Source organism: Talpa occidentalis, unplaced genomic scaffold (genome assembly GCF_014898055.3).
Source record: "Talpa occidentalis isolate TD23 unplaced genomic scaffold, MPIMG_talOcc4v2.1 talOcc4.5, whole genome shotgun sequence".
NCBI classification, from domain to species: domain Eukaryota; kingdom Metazoa; phylum Chordata; class Mammalia; order Eulipotyphla; family Talpidae; genus Talpa; species Talpa occidentalis.
The window spans coordinates 139,355,376-139,377,602 of NW_023604861.1; the positions used below are offsets into that span (position 1 = coordinate 139,355,376).

Genomic DNA, 22,227 nt, shown 5'->3' on the forward strand with positions numbered 1-22,227 from the left:
GGCGAGCGGCCCCGTGACCAGCTCCCGGCAGGCACCGGGCCCAGGAGGGGGACTGGGCCAGGGGACCCGGCGCCAGGCCTTCTCGGGCAGCGGGGGTCCGGGCTGCGGGGCCCATTCAGCGGCAGGGGTGGCCCCAGGCGGGAAGCCTGGCGAGCTGGGGGCCTTCCTGGGAGGCCCGGGCTGCGCGCTCGTGCTCGGGTAGCCGGACGGACCGGAGCGAGGACGTCTGTCCCGGAGCAGGGGCGGCGGCGCGAGGAGGGCAGCCTCGCCACCGTGTGCGCAGCCGCCAGGGCCTCACGCTGCCCCGCTTTGCAGATGGAGACGTCGCGGCACAGAGGAAGGAAGTGACTCGGCCACGGTCGCGAGCTGGGAGGACAGCGCCGGCCCCCAGAGAGGACCTCGACTCGCCTGTGTCCTGCCCCGGAGCCACGCTGCCGCCCTTCCTGGGAGAGAAGCCTTCCTGCGAGGTAGAGCCCCACCTCCCCGCCGCCTCCCGCCGGCGCCTTGTCCTCCCGCCCTGAGGGGAGATGGGCCCGTCCTGGCGTCCGGCACAGGGACGGGGCCTTCGTCCTCCCCGCACTGGCCCCTCTCCGCCTGGGGGTCCCGTCGTCGCTCTGGGCCTGGGCAGTCCCTCTCCACCTTCCGCCCGTCCCGGCCGGCCAGGGCAGCGCTCGCCTCTCCCCGTGGCCCGTCTGTGTGGGTGGGACTTCCAGGTGCGCAGCAGGACTGGGTCTGGACCCCTCGCCCCCACCCACGCTCCCTGCAGGGGGCATGGACGACACCCTCTGGCCGGCGGTCCTGGCCAGCCCAGCCCCTCCTCCGGCTCAGGTTGCGCGACGCTGTCCAGGCTATCCTCCAGCCTCCCACGGCTCTGCTCTGTCCACCTGCCCCCTCCCCTGCCCGCGCAGGGCCTGTCGGTCAGCGGTGTGTCCCCAGTGGATGAGGACGGGGTTGGGGAGCCGACGGCCCAGTCCTCAGAGGACAGTGGCCACACGCCGAGGTCCCGGTGCAGCCCGAGGTGGCGCACCAGGCCAGCCCCGCTGCCTCTGAGCTTGGCCACGCGCTCCTGCAGACAGGCTTGGGGACATCCTGCTGCTGGGGCAGTGCCGCCTGACTCCCTGGGACCAGCGGGACCCCTGCCTGGCATCCGGGGGTGCAGGCCATCTTCCCCGCAGGGCCCGGCCTCCCCAGCCCACCGGGCTCCCCGCCTCCCAACGATGGAGCTCTGTCCCCTGCATGTACCCCAGCATGTCCCTCCTCCATGGGGCGCTGCCCAGGAACCCACTGTGCCGGCCCTTGTCCTCTGGGGTGCCCCATGGGGGCCTCCCCTTTGATCGGACAGCCCTGTCCATGCATCTAGAGCGTTGTACGGGGGCCACCTGCTGGGGGACGATGTTGGCTCTTGAACCTGCCACGGCAGCATCACGTGTTTTGGGGGCCGGCTGCTGCGCACGAGGAATCTGGGGTTCCTGTGTCTTCCATACCGTCTGCCCGTCGACACAGCTGTGGGGACAGGCCGTGGGGCTGCAGGCATCCAGGACGCCCACCTCCGACCACAGCGGCCCAGGGTAGCTTCCTTGTGCCCACGGCACCACCCGTGGCGTGGTCTCCCCCACGGCCTCGCTGGGCGAAGTGGCAGCTAGGAGCTCAGGGGGCGCTCAGTGTTCTGGCGCCGTCCCGGCCAAGGGCAGGAGCAGGCGGGGCTGGTTGGGGCAATGGCGGCCGCGGAGGCCTCCGGGCGCCTGCCCCCACAGCACAGCCCTGGCAGCGGCGCACCAGCAGCAGGCTCGCCGAGCAGTCTCCCCCGGTGGACGGCGACTGTCCCCAGGGGTCAGGCCTCAGATGGGCAGCTGCCCCCTCGGCTGGCCCCCAGCTGCCCTCAGGTCCCAGGGGACCCAGACCCTTGCTCACCACCGCAAACCAGCGCCCCGTGTGACAGAGGCGAGTGCACGTCTGTGCTCCGTGTGTGCGTGACGTAAACCGCACACGACGTGCGCCTGGACACAGATAACATGCAACGGATGTGAGAAGTGGCTTTATACTTGACGCTTTTGCAAACTTAAGTGTTTGTGATTTTATATATTTCTGTGTTGTCTTCACCTTCACGCGAGCTTGGTGGCTTTTTCCTGTATGCGTGGTGTGTGGTGTGTGTGTTGTGGTGTGTGTGGTGGGTGTGTTGTGTGTTGGGGGTGTGTGTGTTGGGGTGTGTGTGTTGTGTGTGTTGTGTGTGGTTGTGTGTGAGTGGTGTGTGGTGTGTGTGGTGTGGTATGTGGTGTGTGGTGTGGTGTGTGGTATGGTGTGGTGTGGTGTGTGGTGTGGTGTGTGTGGTGTGGTGTGGTGTGGTGCGTGATGTGTGGTGTGTGTGGTGTGTGTGTGTGGTGTGTGGTGTGGTGTGGTGTGGTGTGGTGTGTGTGTGGTGTGTGGTGGTGTGGTGTGGTGTGGGTGTGTGTGTGTGTGTGGTGTGGTGTGTGGTGTGGTGTGTGGTGTGTGTACGTGGTGTGTGTGGTGTGTGTGGTGTGGTGCGGTGTGTGGGTTGTGGTGTGTGTGGTATGTGTGTGGTGTGGTGTGTGGTGTGTGTGGTGTGTGGGGTATGTGGTGTGTGTGGTGTATGTGTGTGGTGTGTGGTGTGGTGTGGTGTGTGTGGTGTGGTGAGTGTGGTGTGGTGTGGTGTGTGGTGTGTGTGTGTGGTGTGTGGGTGTGTGTGGTGTGTGTGTATGTGGTGTGTGTGGTGTGGTGTGTGGTGTGTGTATGTGGTGTGTGTGGTGTGGTGCGGTGTGTGGTGTGTGGTGTGGTGTGTGTGGGGTGTGTGGGGTGTGGTGTGTGTGGTGTGGTGTGTGTGGTGTGTGGGGTATGTGGTGTGTGTGTGTGTGTGTGTGTGGCGTGTGGGTGTGCATCCCCTCCCGGCAGGCCGAAAGGCTGCTGTGTGGCCGGGTACTTGCCGTCCATCCCATCAGCCCGGCGGCTCTGGGTCCCCTCTGTGAGCTCAGGTGTTCATGTCCTTGCAGACTCAGCAACTCACTTGATGTGGATTTTCACGTCTTGGACACTAGTGACTAGTTCACACGTGTCTGTCTGTGAGGGGACATTTATTGTCATGCAAGCTCCCACGTCTGCAGTAAAGTCAGACACACGCACATGCGTGCGCATAAACACACACACACACGTGACAGGAAATTGCCAAGCCGGGCACTCCTGGTGTGTCCTGGTGTGGAGTGCCGCTCACTCGCGCCAGCCTGTTCTGCCAGGTCCCCTGGGGGCCCCTAGGAGGTTGCCACTCACGGGCTCCCGTCTGTCCGGGCAGAGGCCTGAGACTTCCAAGGCGCAGCCCCCCCAGAATGCAGCCCCCCATGGCCAGGCCCCGCCCGCTGACGCCCGCCGCTCTGTCCTCAGATGGAGGTGGATGCCGAGGAGAAGCGTCACCGCACTCGCTCCAAAGGGGTCCGAGGTACGTGCGCGCGTGGGGTCCGGGCCCCTCCGGGGCGCTGCGCCGGGTGTGCGGGGCCCCGGCTGGGGCCCGGTCTCACTGCCCTCTCCCCGCAGTGCCCGTGGAGCCGGCCGCGCAGGAGCTGTTCAGGTCAGTGCGCGGCGGCCGGGCCCCAGCAGCCGCCAGACGTCCAGTGGGTGCGGGAGGCCCCGCGGCCCCGGCCGCCCCCCTCCCGCTCGTGGTTCCCACTTCTGTCTGCCCCCCCCGCCCCTCTGCTGCCTCGGTCTCCCCACCCCATGTCCCTCCCCCACCTCGGTCTCCCCCTCCCACCCTCTGCTGCCTCGGTCTCCCCAACGCGCTGTCTCCTGTTGCAGCTGCCCCACGCCCGGCTGCGATGGCAGCGGCCACGTCAGCGGCAAATACGCGAGGCACAGAAGGTGAGTCCGCGCCGGTGCTGGGCCCGAAGCGGCTCCTGCGGAGCTGGGCCGTGGGGGCCGTGGGGACCGAGCCTCTGCTCCGTCTCTCGTGAGGGCGCCAAGCACCAGCCCTTCTAAGGGTTTGAGGGGCTAGTGGGGTGCACGAGCCGACGAGCCAGACCCCTTCCCGGTGCTCCCAGCGGCCCCCCTCCCTCGCTCGAGTCGCTGTAGGGGCTCCCCAGCGTGACCTTCCTGACCCTTCTGGGGCGTGGGCCGGGCAGGCAGCTGCAGGCCGGGGATGGGCAGCGGGGCCCAGAGCTGAGGGGAGGCGCGTGGGGAGCTGGTGGCTGGGCTGGGAGCAGCGTCTCGGGGCCAGCGTGCAGGGCCTTCAGACTGGCCTCTGGGGGCTGCCCCAGACAGGGAGGCACCCGTGTCCTCCGGGGGCCCTGCGTGGGGAGACAGGGAGGGCCCCGACATTCGCGGGCTTTCAGCTCACCCCACAGACTCGGCTGTGCAGATCGCTCCTGGGCAGACGGTCGCGGGCCCGGGGCTGCCCACCGGTCAGGGCCGGCCAGGCGCTGGGCGCCCCCCTCCGTGGCCTGCATGCACGCACGGGGAAACCCGCGGCTGTGTTGGTCGTCCTGCGCGGAATCGAGGGGTAGCAGGCGGCGCGGCAGGCGGGGGCCCCGGTGAGCAGCTTCCTGGGAGCGCTTCTGTGGTTGAGGCCGTTCCGTGGGTTGTGTCGTTGCTGCACGCAAGCCGCGTCGTGGGAGAAGGCCGCTTGCGCGAGTGCCTACAGGGTGTGCGTGACCTTCCAGGCGCGTATCTGCAAACCCATAATCCGTACGTTTAAGAAACTGCTTTATTTGCGTCTTTGATGGAAAACAAGTCGGCGAGGCAGGAGAGGCCCTGATTCCCCCCAGCCCAGCGCGGTGACGTCACCATGTGGGGCCGAAGGAAGGACTCGGCTTGGCTGCAAAGGCTTCACGGGGCCCTGGGGCCACTTCCCAGCCCGCTCTGCTGGGGGTGACGAGCCCCGGGGCTGTCCCCACCCGGCTGTCCCGCAGCCACTGACGGGGCGACCGCAGCACCCCTGCTCAGAACCAGCTCTGCGGAACCGGGGCTGCCGGCTTCTCCCGGAGGCGTGAGGCTGACGTGAGCCGCGCGCCCCTGTCCCTCGAGCTGCTGGCCAGACGTTGGGCAGCGTCCATGGGCGCCCACGCTGGGGGGCTTCCCGGCGGAGTCTCTGAAGAAACATCACGTTCGCCGAGTCCCGCAGCACGTGGCTCCTAGAACTCCCGTGTTTCACTCACAGCGGCTGACTGGGCCAGGACGTGGTTTTGTGGACGAAGACGAACAGAGAGCAAGCCCGGCCTCCCAGCCGTCCCGGAGAGCCCTCGCGCTTTGGACAAAGCACGCGCCTTTCCCGGACCTCGGTTCCCTCCGTGTGAGGACAAGAGCCTTGTCGGCCTCCCTGTGCAGCCGCCCCCCACTGAGCCCCGTGGCGCGCCCCGCCCAGGCAGCAGGCCTCAGCGGCTGTTGCTGGAGGCTCCAGGGGGCTCCCGGGCAGACTTGGGGGCCGACCCTTCAAGGGTGGGTGGGACCTTCGGACCCGAGGCCCCGTCGTGTTGGCCTGGGCCTCGGCCCGCAGGCTCCGCCCTGGCCACGTCGTCAGGGGAGCACGGAGGCGCCAAAGCCGGAGGCTCCTGCAAAAACCCGCTTCAGAGCACTTGAGTAAGAGACCGCGTCCCTGCGCCCTCCCGCCGCAGTCCCCTCGGGCGCGAAGCAGCGTCTGGCCCGAGGCGGGGCTTTGAGTGTGGAAGGTGTGGCCGCGAGGCTCGGCGTGCAAGCGGGGCCGATTCGTGGACCTTCGTTTCTCTGATTTCCTACGTAGAAACTGGAAATGGAAATTATCAAAATTTATTTCACCCTGTTACAGAGTAATACTAAGCAAGCAGAGGCATTTCAAACTTAGCCTCCCTTGTAGCAGTTACACAGACACCGGGACGTGTGGAACTAACTAGACTCACTTTTTCTGGACCGCGATTTTGTGTGAGGCTCCAATAAGACAGGTGGGGAGACGGAGAGGCAGACGGAGACAGAGATGGGGGTGAAGACAGAAGCGAGGCGGATTCCGAGGGCCCCCCAGCTGGAGGCGTCCCAGATCTGCTCTGGGGCCCCTGCCCTCCTTCTGAGCCCCGGTGCCCCGTTCGCTCTGACCCTTCACTTTCCGAGCTGTCCTGTGCGAGGCGCAGCTCCTGACGGGTTTTTGACCTAAAGTTCGGCCTCGGTGCCCGCACCCCGTGCGCCCCGGTCAGGGTGGGTGTTGCTAGTGGGTGTCAACTCTCCCCAATTTGGAAAATCTCCGTCGGCCTTGGCACTTTACAGGCGAAGCCCCTCGTGGCGCCTGCACCCTCTCGCCCGCCTCGTGTGCACCTGCGGCCCGTCTTCCTCTCGCCCCCTCGTCGTGTCCTGAGCTCGAGCTCGTTCTGGAGCTGAGGGCGCTGGCTGCGGGGCAAGGCCGTGGCTGAGTGGGCGCCTTGGGGCGGGGCTCCCCTGGAGGCCTGGGAGAGGCAGCCGGGAGCTCGGGCAGGCTGGGGCAGCGGACCAGCCCGAGGTGCCCACCTCTGCTCCACGGAGGTGGAAACGGCAAATGCCCTGAACACAGTTGCGTTCTCGAGCCGCGCTTGAGGGAGTTACACCATTTTCCACATTTAACTGCAAAGCTGGTTTCAGTTAGGAAGGCTGTGGGTGAAAATTGCAGCGGCGCGGGCGCGTGGCTGCCCCTGCCCAACCGGCGGGATGGGTACAGCCTGGCTCCGCCTCAGGCTACACGGGGCCGCCGCGGCTTTCTGGCTGTTGGCAGCTGCAGGAGCGAGTGGGCGCGTCCCCGCGCTCTCCTGGCCCTTCCGCCCACCCCCTCCGCCCTCAGAGGCTTGTTGATCCGAGGGAAGGGCCCCCCCAGGAGCCGGGCGGCCCCGGCACCCTCCACTGCACAGCGGGGACCAGCTGAAGGCCCAGGGTGGCACGGGGCCATGAGGCGCGGGCAGGGTGGCAGCCTCACGTGCAGCTGGCCGGTCAGGACCGCCACCGGGGGAGGGAGGGGCAGGGCAGAGCTGAGGTGTGGGCACTGCTGCTGCCCTGCCCCGCCCCTGGGCCGGTGCCTGTGCGATGCACGTTTCACTAAAAACGTGCTGGAACAGCGGCGTCCCCATCCCAGAGTCCCCGGGGGTGGGGACACTCCTCGGGCACGGCCCTGCACCCCCACCCGTCACACCGGCTCCTTCCCTGCGAAGGCCGCCCCTGCCTGGCGCCTCGGAGCCCCTCAGGTCACAGAGCGAGGCCATGAGCCCGAGGGGCCGAAGGGCTGGACTCCGGGGGCCAGCACGGCCAGAGGCTCTTCATGAATCAGGCAAATTGATGACTGACTGCGGCAGAAGGGGGACAGGGGCCCGGAAATGGGGTCAGAGCCTGGAGGGGGGGCTCTGCCTCACGCCCCTGCGGCAGTCACTGCGCCGACCTTGGCTCCCTGTTTTCTTTGATTTTAATGCATTTTGCTATTTTTTAAAAAATTGGTTTTGCGGATGTGATTCTCTTTCGGTTTCACTCGGCCCCACGCCGACCCGCCTCTTCCTGGGCCGGTCCGCGGGTGATCCTGGCTCTCCCCTGTGCCTCGGGCGGCTCCTGCCGTCCCCCAGCAGAGCTGAGGGCGGGCCTGTTCGCCGTGATGCGGACGCGTTTCTGGAGCTGTCCCGCTTATTCTAAGGGGCTTTCTCACTTGTAAAGGGACAACTTGTTACAGGGTTGATAAATCTTTGTCAAGACCTTTGCCAGAAAAATCTGGAAGAAGCGATTAGCTGTTTAGCCAGCGCCTTTCTCCTTTCCAAGAATGACTCAGGCTCCGTCACAGCGTACCCCCTCCCAGCTGAGTGGGCCAGCTGAGCACAGGGGTGCCCAGAGAGGGCTGGGGGGGGAGCCGGAGGCCCCAGGGCCCCCTGCCGAGCCCCCTGTGCACCTGCACCTGGGCCTCTGCCTGGACGTCCTCCTGTCCCGCTGGCCGGCAGGGGAGCGTCCCCGGGGCCCATCTGCGCAGTGTCACGTGGTTGTGGTTCTGAGTCTGCGAGCTGCCGGGCCGGTGCGGAGGAGTGTCCCGTGGCTGCAGGGGAGACACTGGGGGTCATGGCCGAGTGCCGCGTGCTCCACAGCCGGCCCCCGGAAGCGGCGTCCCCACGGGCCAGTGGCTCTCGGGCTCACATTTGGCAGGCAAGGCCGACATGGCCCGCAGGATCTCCCATGCCGCTGACCTGCCACCCGGCAGCCTGGCGCTCACCCCAGCACGGGCCCTGGTGCCCCCGGGTGACACAGGTGACAGTGGCACGGCCAGCCCTTGCCTCCCCAGAGGCCCGTGTCCCCACCACGTCCCACGGCGGCGTCCTCGCACTCAGCCCTCCTGGCTGCAGCTCCCCCGCCCAAGCCGCTGCCTCCTTCGCTGCGCCCCGGGCTTCCCACTTCCAGTTCTCTCCTGGGACCCGTTATGCTCTTTCTGACGTTCGTGTCTTGCAAATTCTGTTTCACTCGAAACGTGCTGGAACAGCGGCGTCCCTGTCTTGCGTCTGCCCCGCATCCCTTCACCCATCAGCGAGCACAATGGGCTGGTGCCGCTGGTGTGCCCCAGCCACAGCCACATGGCGAAGGGTTCCTGGGGCACCCTCCTGGGAGAGCCCCGTTACCCTGCCCCCTTGCCTTCCAGGGGAAGTGGAGCCCTTTGTCTGAAGCTCCTCCCAGGGGAGCTGGGCCCTGCCATGGGCCCAAAGATGGGTTCCCCAGCCATGGGGGCGCGTGCCAAGCCACCCGGGTCCCAGCCATGCCCTGGGCCTGCAGCACGGGGCGGGGCCAGCCTGGAGCAGAGACCTTGCCAGCAGCGCAGGCCTTGGCTGCTGAGGGCTCCGAGTCCCGGCCATCTTGGCAGCGTTGAGTGACCCCTGCTGAGAACACGGGGCTCATGCTGCACGGCAGGTGTCGCCCCCGCCATCAGCTCACCCTTGGGGCCGCTGCACGGGCCTGTGTGCAGGGCGGGGCAGCCTTGGGGTCCTCTGGGCACAGGCGGGGAGGCAGGGTGCATCTGCGGGGACCGGTGGCTGCTGCCCGTGCCTGGGGCGCCACATAGGCAGTCCTGGGCCCGCGCTGTGCGCGCAGCGACGGGGGCCGCGTTGCTGGGGCTTCTGCAGGTTCCCAGTGCAAGCGGCTGCTCTGCCTGGGGCGGCGGCAGGAGGACCCTGGGCCCCGGGCGCCGCACCCCGGCACAGACGTGACCCGCCTGTCTCCCCCAGTGTCTACGGCTGCCCCCTGGCGAAGAAGAGGAAGAGCCAGGACAAGCAGCCCCAGGGGCCCGCGCCCAAGCGCAGGGCGTTCGCAGCCAAGGCGGACAGCTCCTCGGTGGACGAGTGCTGCGAGAGCGAGGGCTCCGCGGACGCGGGCGAGCGGAGGACGAGGAGGCGAGTTCTCCGAGGACGAGGACGAGCCCCGGGACGAGGAGGACGAGGAGGCAGAGCGGGAGGACGAGGAGGAGGAGGAGGAGAGGAGGAGGAGGAGGAGGAGGAGGACGTGGACGACGGGGAGGAGGAGGACGAGGAGGACGACGAGGAGGACGAGGAGGACGAGGAGGACGAGGACGAAGACAACGGTAACGGCCGCGGCCCCCGGGGCGGGGGGGGGGGTCCTGCGGCGCCCGGGGGCGGGGGTCCTGCGGCGCCGGGGGCACGGGGGGTCCTGCGGCGCCCGGGGGCACGGGGGTCCTGCGGCGCCGGGGGCACGGGTCCCTGCGGCGCCCGGGGGCACGGGGGTCTGCGGCGCCCGGGGGCACGGGGGGGGGTGTTCCTGCGGCGCCCGGGGGCACGGGGGTCCTGCGGCGCCGGGGGCACGGGGGGGGTCCTGCGGTGCCCGGGGCACGGGGGGTCCTGCGGCGCCCGGGGGCACGGGGGGGGGTCCTGCGGCGCCCGGGGGCACGGGGGTCCTGCGGCGCCCAGGGGCACGGGGGGGGGGTCCTGCGGTGCCCGGGGCACGGGGGGGGGTCCTGCGGCGCCGGGGGCACGGGGGGGGGTCCTGTGGCGGAGGCCACGCCTCGGGGTGCGCCCCTGCAGCTCCCGGAGGCGATGAGGCGCTGGCCTAGCCACGCATCTTCTCGGGAGCAGCCACGGGAGGGGGAGGCGCGTGCAGCGCGGGTGTGGCCGCGGGGGGAGGACCCCGCGGTGTGGTTGGGGGCAGGCCCCCCGTGCAGGCGGCAGCAGACCCCTGCGCAGCCGCCGCGGGCAGCTGCTTCAGGAGACGCACCGCGGGCGGCGCGGTCCTGGAGCCCGTTCTGTGAGCCTCAGGCTCCCACCTGGCTTCAAGCCCATCCTGCCGTGGAAGTGGCTCCTGGGGCGGTGGATGCGCCACGTGGCCCCATGGTCTCCAGGAAACGCCTCCTCTCCTCTCGCTTGGAGTCTTGGGGGCCCGAGTTCTGGAGGTGGGGTGGTGGGCGTAGGGGTGGCGGGGGAGGCGGGCTCAGGGGGCAGTGGGCGCAGGGGGCAGAAGGCACAGGGTTGCCAACCGGGGGTGTTGGCTTCTTCCGTGTCCTTTCTTCAGAGACACGGCAGTTTGCACCAAGGAACCGGATTTCATGAAATGGTCCTCAGCTGTTATGCAGTGTCAGGTCCCGTGGAAATAATTCCCTTAGGTTCCCACGGACGCCCCTGCTGCCTGCCCACGTCCAGTGCCCACACCCTTCAGAATCCAAGTGCTGGCCGCCAGGCGCCTCTTCCTGCCGTGGCGTTGTCGACTGGGGAGGCACAGACCGGGGGCCCAGGGACTCAGGCACTGCAGCTCCACATCCCTAAGTTGGCAATGCCCTGGAAGGGCCGCGGGTGGGTGCTTAGGACCCAGGGCCCCTGGCGACGCAGTTACTAGGGGCCAGCGCACTGTGGGGAAAGCACTTGCAGTGGGTGTGGCAGAGAGTGGGACAGGCCTGGGGGCTCCGGCAGGTGCGCGGCTCCCCGGTGGCTCTCGCTGCGGCACCCACGTGCTTCCTGCCACCCTGCTGCTTTCAACAGGAAGGTCTGTGTGCCCCATGTCAAGTGACAGGAAGCTCATGGCTGATTATTCAAAATTGTGTTTATCATTCAGTTGACCTTCCCTAAGCTTTTCAGGGATCTGTTGACAGAGAATTTCACTTGCAAAATCCATCGTGGGGGTCTCAGCGCACTTGTTAAATAAAATGCTCTGGTGTCCGTGTTTGGAAACGTTCGGGTGTGGATTTCCTGCTGGCAGACGTCGTGATGAGTGTCTCGTCAGAGCCTTGTGATTTGAGAAATGCAGGTGAAACGCCCACCACATCGAGGCGTGTTTTCAGGCCTCGTCCTCTGACGGATGAACCTCCAAATGCCGACCGTGCACGCGCGTGTCTGTCGCCAGCCGCTGAGACCATGCGCTGTCGGGACAGTGCTGCAGCCTGTCCTGGGGTCGGGGAGCCATGCGCCCACACGTGGCCTGGAGCTCCATCTCTGGGGCTCCTTGCCCTCCGCACAGTGGGGCTGGCAGCGCTCACCGGCCTTCGCATCGGCTGGACCATGTGTGGGGCCTCCCTATTCTAGCCCAGGTCCATGTTCAGGGGAGCCTTGGGTGACTTGATGGGACCCGTGCATGACTGTTGAAGAGGCAGCGGATGACGCGCGGCAAGGACTCAGTCAGCAGCTGCCTGGGCTCTGCACCCAGGCACCTGCCAGACGTTTCCCAGGGAGGTGCTGGACCTTTTTAGCAGGAACGGTCCTCCCCGGGTTGTTCTTTGGCTGCCCACGTTCTGGGTGCCTTTTCTCTAAGCAGGTGGTGCGCTGCCCCAGGTTCTGGAGGGGCTGACCACCTGCAGCCTCCAGGCTGGGGCGTCCGTCAGACAGGGCTACGAGCTCCCCAAGCCCCCAGGCAAGCTTCTGTGTGCCGCGACCCCCGAGTCTCTCTCAGGGCGGCCCCTGTAAGGGAGGTGAGCTGATAGGCAGACAGGCTGTGGAAATCCGAGCGGGCCGCTGGCGGCAGTGCGTGCAGAGACCACAGGGAAGCGGCAGCTTGTCCAGAGGCCAGGCCTTGGCCCTGCAGCTCTGCGGTCGGGGGACACAAGTCTGAATCTTCAGCACCTTAAAAATTAATCTCTCCCACACCCACCAGAGCGCTGTTTTGGGCCCGGCATGCAGTGCCCAAGCCTCCACCCACAATAGGGCGAGCCCTGCTTGCAGGTGAGGCCTCCTCGTTTGTCTGGGCTCCTTGCTGTTCCCAGCGACAGAGCCACGCCTGGGACCCTGGGCGCCCGTGAATGTGGACGCCCCTCCCTTAGGTCAGTGGCAGTGACTGAGTGGACAGGGGGCTCCGCTGCAGGCCATCATCCAAGCTGCCCCCAAGGAGCCCCACACTTTGCCGGCTGGGCTGAGCCGGTGTCCCCCCAGCCCTGCCTCTGTGGTTTGGGGGAGGAGCCTGGCGATGCAAGTCTTGGCAAGCTCGGTCTGCAGTATGACCTTCAGGCCCAGAGCCGCGGCCCCTCGGGCCCCTCTGGTCCCGACAGCGGGAACCGGGCAAAAGCTGCAGGCTGTGCGTGCACGCTCACGCTTGGGAACTGGGAAATGTGGGGAGGCTCTGGGGCCTGGACTGGCCCTGCAACCCCAGCCCACTCTGGGCGGAGGGGCATCAGCTCCGGACCAAAGAGCAGACCAACCGGCAACACAGGGCCCGAGGAGCAGCAGCTATGCGTCCATGGCTGGACAACCGGCCTTTCAGGGGGCAGTGCGGGGCTGCTGGGGGCGCAGGCAGGCATCATGCCCAGCACCATGTCCACATGGGCAGAGCCATGCTGTCCTGGGACACTGTTGAATCCTTCATGGCCCCTGAAGCTTCACAGGGCCGAGGGCTGGTCGTGGAGGGGACGCCCTGAGGATCGGCTACAGCCACTGACAGGCGAGGCGTCGCAGGGGCGGGAGATGCTGCGGGAAGGGGTCTCCCGAGGACCCAGAGGGTGGCAGAGGCCGGCTGGCCACCTCCTCCTCAGTGACCTGCCCTCAGGTTCAGCTGCAGAGTCCAGAGCCCCGGGAAGAAAGATCTGAAGTCAGGCAGGCGCCAGTGTACGCAAGGGCCCCGGGCCCCTGCCCTCGACTGTCCATCTCCTCACTGCGGTCACGCAGCTGGAGCCGTGTCGGTCCTCGGGCGGGATGGGCCGGGCCAGGCCTCAGCTTGTCTATGTGGCGGGGGAGGGCGGCTGAGCTGTTGGCGTGGAGCAGCAGGAGCAGCCTGGCCAGCAGCGCAGGAACGCGGGACACCCGCCTGGCACCATGGCGGGGTCACTCCCGTCCTGGGGTTCTGCCCTCCGAAATTCCTCATGTTGCGCTTGCACATGGTGTGACAGGCCAGTCACCCGCTCTGCGCGTCCACCCAGGGCCGTGTCGGGCGGACCCTTCTCATCTGTCACGCGGCTTCCCCAGAGGAAGTGCAAACCAGGAGCGAAGAGTAGTCTGCAAAGCCAACCTGGCAGCTCTGGCTCCCGGAGCGCCCAGCCCGGGTCTTTACCTGCCTACTGGGATTCTCGCTGGGCCTGAAATGGGTGAAACAGGTGATCGGGCACGAGGCGGCGTGGTAGGACAGAACTCACCGACGGCCAGAACGCCGCCCACGCGCCGAGGCTCTGAGACAAGAGCTGCCAAAGAGCCCAAAACCTACCCCGAGGGCCGCGGCCGCACAGCACCCACGGGAGGGGCCTGCGCCGGCGACAGAGGCCAGGCCGGGGACAGCCGCCGCCGGCCGCCTCCCCGACTGCAGGGGACCTGGCCCAGGGCGGCCGCCGGGTCCCCCTCCCGGGCGGGGGCGGACACTCACGGGGCCTCTCCGGGGCTGCGCCAGGGGGGGCATCGCTGACGGCGCCGCCGGGCCCCGGAGTCTGGTCGTCCGGGCCAGTCGCGACGGCCGCCGCCGGGCCCTGAGGGTCGGGGACGCCCGCGTCACGGCTGCTGGGTAGAGGCCGCGCGATGCCAGGCCGGGCCTCGGGGCTCCCTTCAGGCGACACCAGACAGGACGCGGCCCCGCCCCGCAGAGTCCTTCGCTGCCTCCCCTCCTCGGGGGGCGCCTGCTTTTCCTCTTCTCCTTCCTCCGAGGCCTGGAGCAGAGCCTTCGCCTTCTTGCTTCTTCCCTCAGGGTTTGTCTCTCGGCTCCCGCTGATCCTGGCTTATATTCTCTCTCAGGGGGCCCCGCCCACAAGTCTGATTGGACCATTTTTCCATCCTGTGGCTGGTTGGATCATTTCACACCAATCCGCTCATAGCTCGCACCTGATTGGTCCATGCCGCGATCCAGGAAATAGGGGTTGCATAAAAGGGCTCTGCGGCCCGACAGCCACAACGGACCTGGTGGAGCCACGGGAGATGCCGGCCCCCCTGCTGCTGCTCCCGCGGCCGAGGGGCTGGCTCCAGTAGCAGGGCCCCTTCCGTGGCCACCTCAGTCACAGTCCCGCAGGCCTAGGGACCCAGACAGAACCACTGCAGGGGGCTGCCTGGCCAGATGCCCACACACCGTCAGGACTTCTCCACAAACAGCCGGTGCCAGCCCGTCCCCTGCTCCCGAGGCCAGCCACGGCCAGTGCCACATGGCGGGCAGCCGCGCCCCCACCGCATGGGCCGAGTGCAAGTGCCTGCTGTGCTGCCCAGCGAGCCGGGGCCATGGCGCCCATTCCTCGTCCTAGCTCCCTGTGGGGCAGCTTGTGAGGACGTGGCTGGCTCCATTCCCCTCCCCAGGGACGGCGACTCGGCCTTGGGACTTGGGCTGCGTACCCTGCTCCGCCACCACCTCTCTGGCTGCAACCTGGCCCTGGGCCTGACCCTAGGACACATGGCGTCATGGAGGGAAATGGCCTTGGCCATGCCTGGGCCCCGAGACACAGCGACCAGCCTTGCAGGCTCTGGCTGGGCTATGGGTGGGGGCGCTTCTGTCCTTGGCCCACGATGACCAGGCCTCTGCAGCCACAGAAGGCCCTTCTGCGGAGACAGCCTGGGTCCCAGACCGTGCCAGGCAGATCCTCCCTGCTCGTCAGCACGCCTCATCTAGAGGAGGGTTCACGGGCTTTGATCACAGAAGCTAAGGGTGGGACGTGGCCCACGGGCCGGATGGGACTGCTGAGGGCCAAGATGGGCGCCACCCTTCTTGTGGGGATCCTGCCTGGGGCAAGCCCAGGCCCAGGGCCCCGTAGTGTGCAACAGGATGTTTCAGACGAAACAGGTGGCTCCGGCTGTTCCCACGTGGTCTCCGCTTTGCTGGTTTTCTTTAGAGGCCGGCCATGAGCTCAGACACACGGTCCCACCCTGGCGCGTGCCCAGCTCCTGCACCCTGCAGCCCTTTGCACCTGTCCCCAGCCTGCGGGAGGCACGCCCAGGACCCACTACCAGGTTCACCCCCAACCCTTCAGTAGAGCGCCCTGGGCTCCCCTACGACATACGATCAGTGGTCTCTGGGCCCGGATCCAAATACGCTGCCCCGAGCGTGGGCTCTGACTGGGCCACCTGGGCGGCCACAGGCTGCCCTTGACCTGAGCTTTGCTTGTGAGCCTGGCTGTGGACCTGTGCGTGCCCAGTGCGAGTCTAGGGGTGGCTGCCCGGGGCAGTGTCTGGGCTGCCAGTGTGGGAGCTGGTGCGGAGAGCAAATTCATGGGAAAGCCAGAGCCAACGGGCAGTTGCTGTTTTAGCAGCGTCTCTTGGGGCTCCCCCAGGGCGACGGGCGGGACAGACCGGCAGCTGCGCCCCCCTGGAGCCGGCCTCAGCCCTGGCCCGCCCAGGGCTCGCGAGCGGACCCGCGTTCTAGCCACGTTTTCTTTTCTCTCCTTTCTTGTCCTCTCTTCTATTTTCCTTGCAGAAGACCCCCACGTGAACGGCCACAGCGCCCGGCTGGCGCAGGCGGTGGAGAAGGACCGCCACGAGGAGGAGGAGTACGACAACTACGATGAGCTGGTGGCCAAGTCGCTGCTGAACCTCGGCAAGATCGCGGAGGACGCGGCCTTCCGGGCCAGGACCGAGTCGGAGATGAACAGCAGCACCTCCCACAGCCTGGAGGATGACAGCGACAAGAATGAGCCGCTGGGCCGCAAGGCCGAGCTGAGCCTGGACCTGGACAGCGACGTGGTGCGGGAGACCGTGGACTCGCTGAAGCTGCTGGCGCAGGGCCACGGCGTGGTGCTGTCGGAGGGCGTGGGCGAGCGGGGCTACGCCGAGTCCCTGGCCCCGCAGGACGGCCGGGGCCTGGGCTACGTGGTGCTGGGTAGGCCCGGGAGCAACGGGCTGGCGGAGGCGGCGGTGGAGGAGAGCGACGAGGAGGTGTGCCTCAGCAGCCTGGAGTGTCTGCGCAACCAGTGCTTCGACCTGGCCCGCAAGCTGAGCGAGGGCAGCCCGCAGGAGCGCGGGCAGCCGCAGGGGCCGGGCCTGCGCCCGCACGGCCGACCGGAGGACGAGTGCCCGGGCCGCACGCCCGACCGGAGCTACTCCGACATGGCAAACCTCATGCGGCTGGAGGAGCAGCTGAGCCCCAGGGCCCGGACGTTCTCCGGCTGCGCCAAGGACGACGGCTTCCCGGACCGGGACGACGACACCACCTCCGTGACCTCGGACCGGTCCGAGGAGGTGTTTGACATGACCAAGGGGAACCTGACCCTCCTGGAGAAAGCCATCGCCTTGGAGACGGAGCGCGCCAAGGCCATGAGGGAGAAGATGGCGCTGGAGGCGGGCCGGCGGGACCCGGCGCGGCCCTACGAGGAGCAGTCCCCGCGCGCGCTGCCCGGGGAGGACAGGAAGCCCAAGCCCGGCGACAGCCACGCCCGAAAGCCATACTATGGTAAAGGTAACGCGTGTGCCTATGGGAGGCGCGGGCGCCAGGGCACGCAGTGGCCGCAGGCGGCTCCGTCCCGGCACCTGGTCCTGCGAGTGGACGCCGGGACGCTGGCGCGGCCTCTGGGGCCCCTGAGCGAGGGCGTGCGTGGCGCAGCCTGCCCCTGGGCGGGACGGAGAGGCTGCGGCAGGGCTGGTGCCGCGGGGCAGGAGCGCGCAGACGGGGCTGGGCGTCGGCTGCCCGGGGTCACAACCTGAGCAGGGTCACCGGAGGACGCTGCTGACCAGACGCCTGTAGAAACACCCAAGCCAGCTAGCGGGTGGGCGGGGCAGCGCAGAGGGCGGCGAGGAGCAGCTGCCGTCGAGAGGGGCCCGTGTCCCTTAGCCGGGGTCGCTCCTCGGCGCCTCAGTCGGGGCCTGCTCCGAGGAGGAAGCCATTGTGGACAGCGCTGGGGCCGCCGCACCCCTGGGTGTTGCTAACGGGGCCTGTGGCCCACATTCCCCCTGCTCCTCCCGAGTCCTGGGTTTGCTCACCTGGTACTCTCTGTCCTCAGGACGCGGGGGTGTGTCCTGTCGCAGCCGCGCGGGGCCCAGTCCAGGGCGAACTCGGCCGGAGGCCCAGGCCCGGCAGGGCGGGGGCGCCTGGACGTGGAGGCCCAGGTGGGGCCATGGTGGGCTCCCTCCCGTGCCAGGGGACCCCAGGCCAGCCCGCACAAGTGCTGGGTCCCCTGCCACCCCCCTCCGTCTCCAGGGGTGTCCGTGACTCAGAGGGGAATGAACCCCAGGGAGGCACGCGCGGCCCTCCTGCATGGCGCAGCTGGACAGGGCGGGATGCCCACACACTGCGTGTGCTCGGGAGTGTGCCCAAGCCACTGCGGGCTCCCCGGCGTGGCAGGCAGGCGGCCTTTAGTCAGGCGGCCTCGGCCGAGCTGCTTTTCAACCTGGGCGTTTTCTGGAGATTTCGACTTTTTATCCTGCTGTCGCTTCTGTCTTGCTTTCTCGTTTTGTGAGAAATGGAGGCCGCACTGCCCATGTCCCCGGATGGACGGGGGTAGGCGCCAGCGCCGAGGTGAGCCTTCCAGTGAGCCTGCCCGCCCCAGTGCCAGGTCATCCCCCTGTCAAAGTCTGTTTCCTGCCAGCTTGTGCCACATGCCCCCAAGTTTCTTTCTAAAGTGTAGTTTTATCCAAAACCAAATAAATAAAACCCAGTAAGGACCCCAGGGGGCAAAGAGGTGCTGGGTCCCCAGGGCAAGAGCGACTGGCCCCAGGGCTGCCCCCAGCAGAGGATGTGGTGTCCCAGCCCCAAAAGCACCTGAGGGGTAAGGGAGGACGTCTCCATGATGACGAGGCTGTCCAGGGGCCTTCCTCCCGCCCGCACACAGCCTGCCGTCCTCAAAGGGCAATAGCCGCACTGCGCGCGGGACCGTGTGCCGGCCGGGGCCCCCAAGAGCCAGCGAGAGCCAACCCGCTGGCACGGCAGAGCCCGAGGTCCCTGCCCGCGAGGGCTGCGTCTCTTGCCACCGTTTTAAACAATGGGTTTTCCCTTGAAACCGCACATTTACCCTGTCGCGGCCTCGCCACGTGGGTCCCTCGGCTCACGTGCAGCCACGGCCACGCGGCGGGCAGCCCCGCAGGGAGAGCTCGCAGCTGGACCAGGCGACCTCGCGGGGGTTGTCGGCGAGCCAAGCAGCCTGGTGTGCGGCCCCGGCCAACCAGGGCGGGCACTGGCCCGAGGCTGCGCGGGCACTCAGGGGGCACCAGGTCCACGCCCCGGCTCCTGCCTCTTGTGGGCCCGGCAGCGGCTCCGAGGGGCCTTCGCATGTCACAACTCAAACGCCTGGAACATTAATTTATCCTGAGAGAAAGTGAATCTTGCGGCGAGAGCGAGACGCGTGTTCGCGCCTCAGGGCTGTCCCGGCGGCGGCGCAGGAGTGAGGCCGGGGCTTCCCCCGCCAGCCGTCGTTTCCGTTGCCGTCGCCGGTTCTTCCCACACTCGGTGCCTTTGGCCTGAGCTTAATCTTCTGTCCTGAGTCATTCTCTGCACGTGGGGCTGCGGTCGGTTCCGGGCATGGAGGTGGCTTTGTCAGTGCCCCCCGCGCCCCTGGCCTCTGGCATCTGCCCGCCGCCCTGCCCTCCAGGCGCTGCCTTGCTGCGGCCGCTGACACCGGCCCCCCCACGCCCGCCCGTGTGCATGCGCCCAGCAGCCTGCTCTGGCCGCGCGCAGGGAAGGGGCCGCCTGGTGCCGCAGCGCTTCTGAGGCATCGCCACCGCCGCCGCCGGGGGCTCCCCCACGGGGTCATTGCTTACGGGGCCTTCTGAGAGCTCGGCTTGTCGGAACGCGCTGGGTGGGTGCATGGGGCAGCGCCAGCCCCACTGAGCGCTGGCCCTGTCTCCAAGAAGGCCACTGTCTCCTCACGGCTCGCGTGGGTTTCTCTGAGTGGCTTGTCATGTAACACACGTTAAGGGACAGTCTTTTTGTGTCGTTAGTCTAGAAAGCAAAATATTGGATGATTTGTGATTATGCTGTTCGAGGTCCAAAAATCACCCAAAACCAAAGACCCGCCCAGGGTGACGCCCGGCCCGCGAGGTCTTCAGAGCGTTGGGGGCACCTTGACTTCGCTGGTAAAGTGCGTTCTCTTGACACCTGTTGTCGCTTTTAGATCCCTCGAGAACAGAAAAGAAAGAGAGCAAGTGCCCAACCCCGGGGTGCGATGGAACCGGGCACGTGACTGGCCTGTACCCGCATCACCGCAGCCTGTCCGGATGCCCGCACAAAGATAGGGTCCCTCCAGAAAGTAAGTGCGTGCCGCCGGCGCACCTGTGCCCTGTCTCATCACCCTCCCACCTCTGTCATTTCCATCTACGGCTCGTGCGCCCTCGCTGGCGAGCCCCGGGCCGAGGGGCTGCCCGCCCTCCCGCCCGGCTGTGCCCTCGCCTCGCGGCAGGCAGCTGGCCAACGCCCGGGGCGGCCCTTCCGTGCCACCTGCTGGCCAGCAGCCCTGGGGCCTGGCCCCACGACCCGACTCCATGCCCAGCCCCGCCTCCCCCACTGTGCTCGTGACGTCTGTCTCGTGTCCAGCGGCCCCACAGTCCCACACGGCAGACCTGACACGGAGGTGAAACAGGCTCAGGCCCCGCCCACCCCTTGGGCCAGTCAGGCCGAGACGCGCTGTCAACCCGCGCGAGCAGCTCAGCGCCGCCTCCGCGCTGCTCCCTCTCGGCGCCCCATGCCGCCCGCCCTGCGCGCCCAGGCAGGAGTGCTTGCGCCCCGGCTCCCTGCTGGGAAGCCCCGAGGCAGGACAGGTGGACAGGCACGCGACAGGACCCCAGGACGTCCGTTAGGACGGGCTCTTGGGAGGCCCCTGCGGGACGGGCCGGCGGTGGCCGGCTCAGGAAAGGCAACGGCAGCCGTCAGGGGGCACTTGCCAGAGCCGTCACGGCGGCTGCCACGTCAGGCGGCGCCGAGGTCAGGGCGGGCTGTCCCGCAGGTGCAGGCCGGAGGCGTCTCCGCCGTGTGTTACATGAGGGCAGCATGTCCGCTTCCGGCCGAGGCCGCCCCCGCTCCCTGCCCCGCCGCGCCGGCCCTGCGCTCCCAGGCCACGCAGGCCCCGGGGTAGCTCGTGCCGGGAGGGGTGGCTCACGCTGTTTGAACTCACCTGAGCAGGTGTCATCTCGCCTCAGCACGTCCCAGGAGGAGGTTTCAGGCCACACCTGCCTGAACCCCAAGCCCGGCCGTCCTGCCGGGACCTGCCCGCCGCGCTCCGTGTCCCGGCCACAGCATCAGGCACAGGCGCCGCGTTTCAGGACAAGCTTCTTCGTGTGGTTTCCTTTAGAGCCTGCGTTCTCACCCCGCAGCACAACATCCTCCCTCCCACGCCCACTGCTGCTCCCAGTGCCACACCCTGCGGCTCAGGCTCAGCCACAGAGGCCGGAGCGCACATGGAGGGCCCCCCACCCGCTCTCCTGCAGAAACCCTCTGTCACAGCCCCAAGGGCATAGCAATGGCCCCCCACAGGGCACAGCAACGGGGGGCCCCCCCTGCAGGGCATGCCTGCTTTTCTTTTTCACTTCTGAGCAATCTCTGGGCAGGTTCCCCCTCGTCTCGCCCCCAGTCAAACCCAGTAAAGTGACCTACACCCCATTTGCCCCCCCCGCGCCAGAGCCACAGAGCACAGCAGTGAGAGGGACCCAGCAGAGTCCCCAGGGCGCCCTCCCAGGGGAAGGGGCCAGGGCCCAGCACAGGAGAGGCCTCGTGAGGGAAGCCCAGCCTGGGGCCAGGGCCGGAGGCCTCCTGGGCTGCCCTGAGCTCACGCAGGCCGTCCCTGGGAAGGGACCGCGTGGGCCTGCTTTGGGGAGTGGGCAGTGAGGAGATGGCGGCGTGCAGGAAGGACAGCCCCGCTCAGACCGGGTTTCGGTGGCCCCCGCCAGCCGTGCTGGAGGAGGGAGAAGTGGACAGGGCGCCCCGGACGAGCTGGTGCAGGCTCTGCTTTCAGGCATGGGGAGCCCGGCTGGCCCCCCGCCTTGTACTCGCCAGGGCGAGGCGCTTCCAGGTCAGGACAGATGCCAGGCGGCCGGCTCCCCCCAGAGGCCAGCCCCGAGGCCGGCTGAGCACCGCCAGGGCCCACAAAGCAGCAGCTTCTCGATGAAAACCCGGAGCTCACTGAGTTCACCTGAACCGAGGCTAGGGTCTCTCACTGCTCACCAACCTCCCGCCCCAGCTCCGGCCAGAAGCAGGTGTTTCAGACCAGGGCTCCCTGCTGTCTGTAGGGGTGCCCCAGGGCTCCAGTGCGGGGTTTCACTGAGGCCCGGCCCCCGTCCATTCGCCCACGTGGCGGCCAGCTAGGGCCAGGCGAGGTGCCCTCGTCCCCCACGCGTGTCCACGCCATGCCCATCGCCAGTGTCGGGGCTGTCCGCTGTGAGCACCCAGCCTGTGTGGACACGCTGCCTGGCGCTGCCGCGCTGTAACCCGCTGTTTCTCTGCTCTCCTTGTCAAGTCCTCGCCATGCATGAAAACGTCCTCAAGTGTCCCACCCCCGGCTGCACAGGGCGAGGGCACGTGAACAGCAACAGGAACTCGCACCGCAGGTGAGCGCGGCCGGCGGCCTTGGGGTCCTGGGGCTGGCGAGGGAGCCTCCTGTGGGCAGCATCCTTGCAGGCTGCGGGGCCCAAGGTGCCCTCAGAGGCTGCTGTGGAAGGCAACCGTGGCCATCTGCAGCCCCAGGGGCCCGTGGCCTCAGGTGTGGGGCAGCCCTGCAGGCCGCGCAGGGCAGGTCCGCACAGCAGGCCAGGGGCGGGCGACTGGACAGGGCTGCTGCAGAACCAGGCCCCAGTGTGGACTGACATGGCACCAGCAGCACCCCCGAGGGCCCGTCCCCCATGTCCCTCCTGCTGCCCCTGCCACACGCACTCAGCTGCGTGGCCAGGCGTGTCCTGTTAACCCTCGCTCGGCTGCAGCTCCCGCCTCAGCCTGCGAGCTGTCACAGCCCAGCAGGGCAGCTTCACTCTGGCCTCGGCC

General features: G+C 67.9%; 1 protein-coding gene across 1 annotated transcript in view; it reads left to right on the forward strand.

Annotated features, from left to right (window-relative positions):
- Positions 1 to 451: 451 nt before the first annotated feature.
- Positions 452 to 22,227, forward strand: part of MYT1L (myelin transcription factor 1 like) — a 71,959-nt gene continuing 50,183 nt past the window's right edge. The window contains 10 exon segments of the mRNA XM_054701431.1: positions 452 to 467; positions 3,391 to 3,445; positions 3,541 to 3,574; positions 3,799 to 3,861; positions 9,171 to 9,326; positions 9,328 to 9,415; positions 9,418 to 9,523; positions 15,748 to 16,725; positions 19,373 to 19,507; positions 21,707 to 21,797. Of these exon segments, the coding sequence (XP_054557406.1) occupies positions 3,391 to 3,445; positions 3,541 to 3,574; positions 3,799 to 3,861; positions 9,171 to 9,326; positions 9,328 to 9,415; positions 9,418 to 9,523; positions 15,748 to 16,725; positions 19,373 to 19,507; positions 21,707 to 21,797 (1,706 nt within the window). The 5' untranslated portion in view covers positions 452 to 467.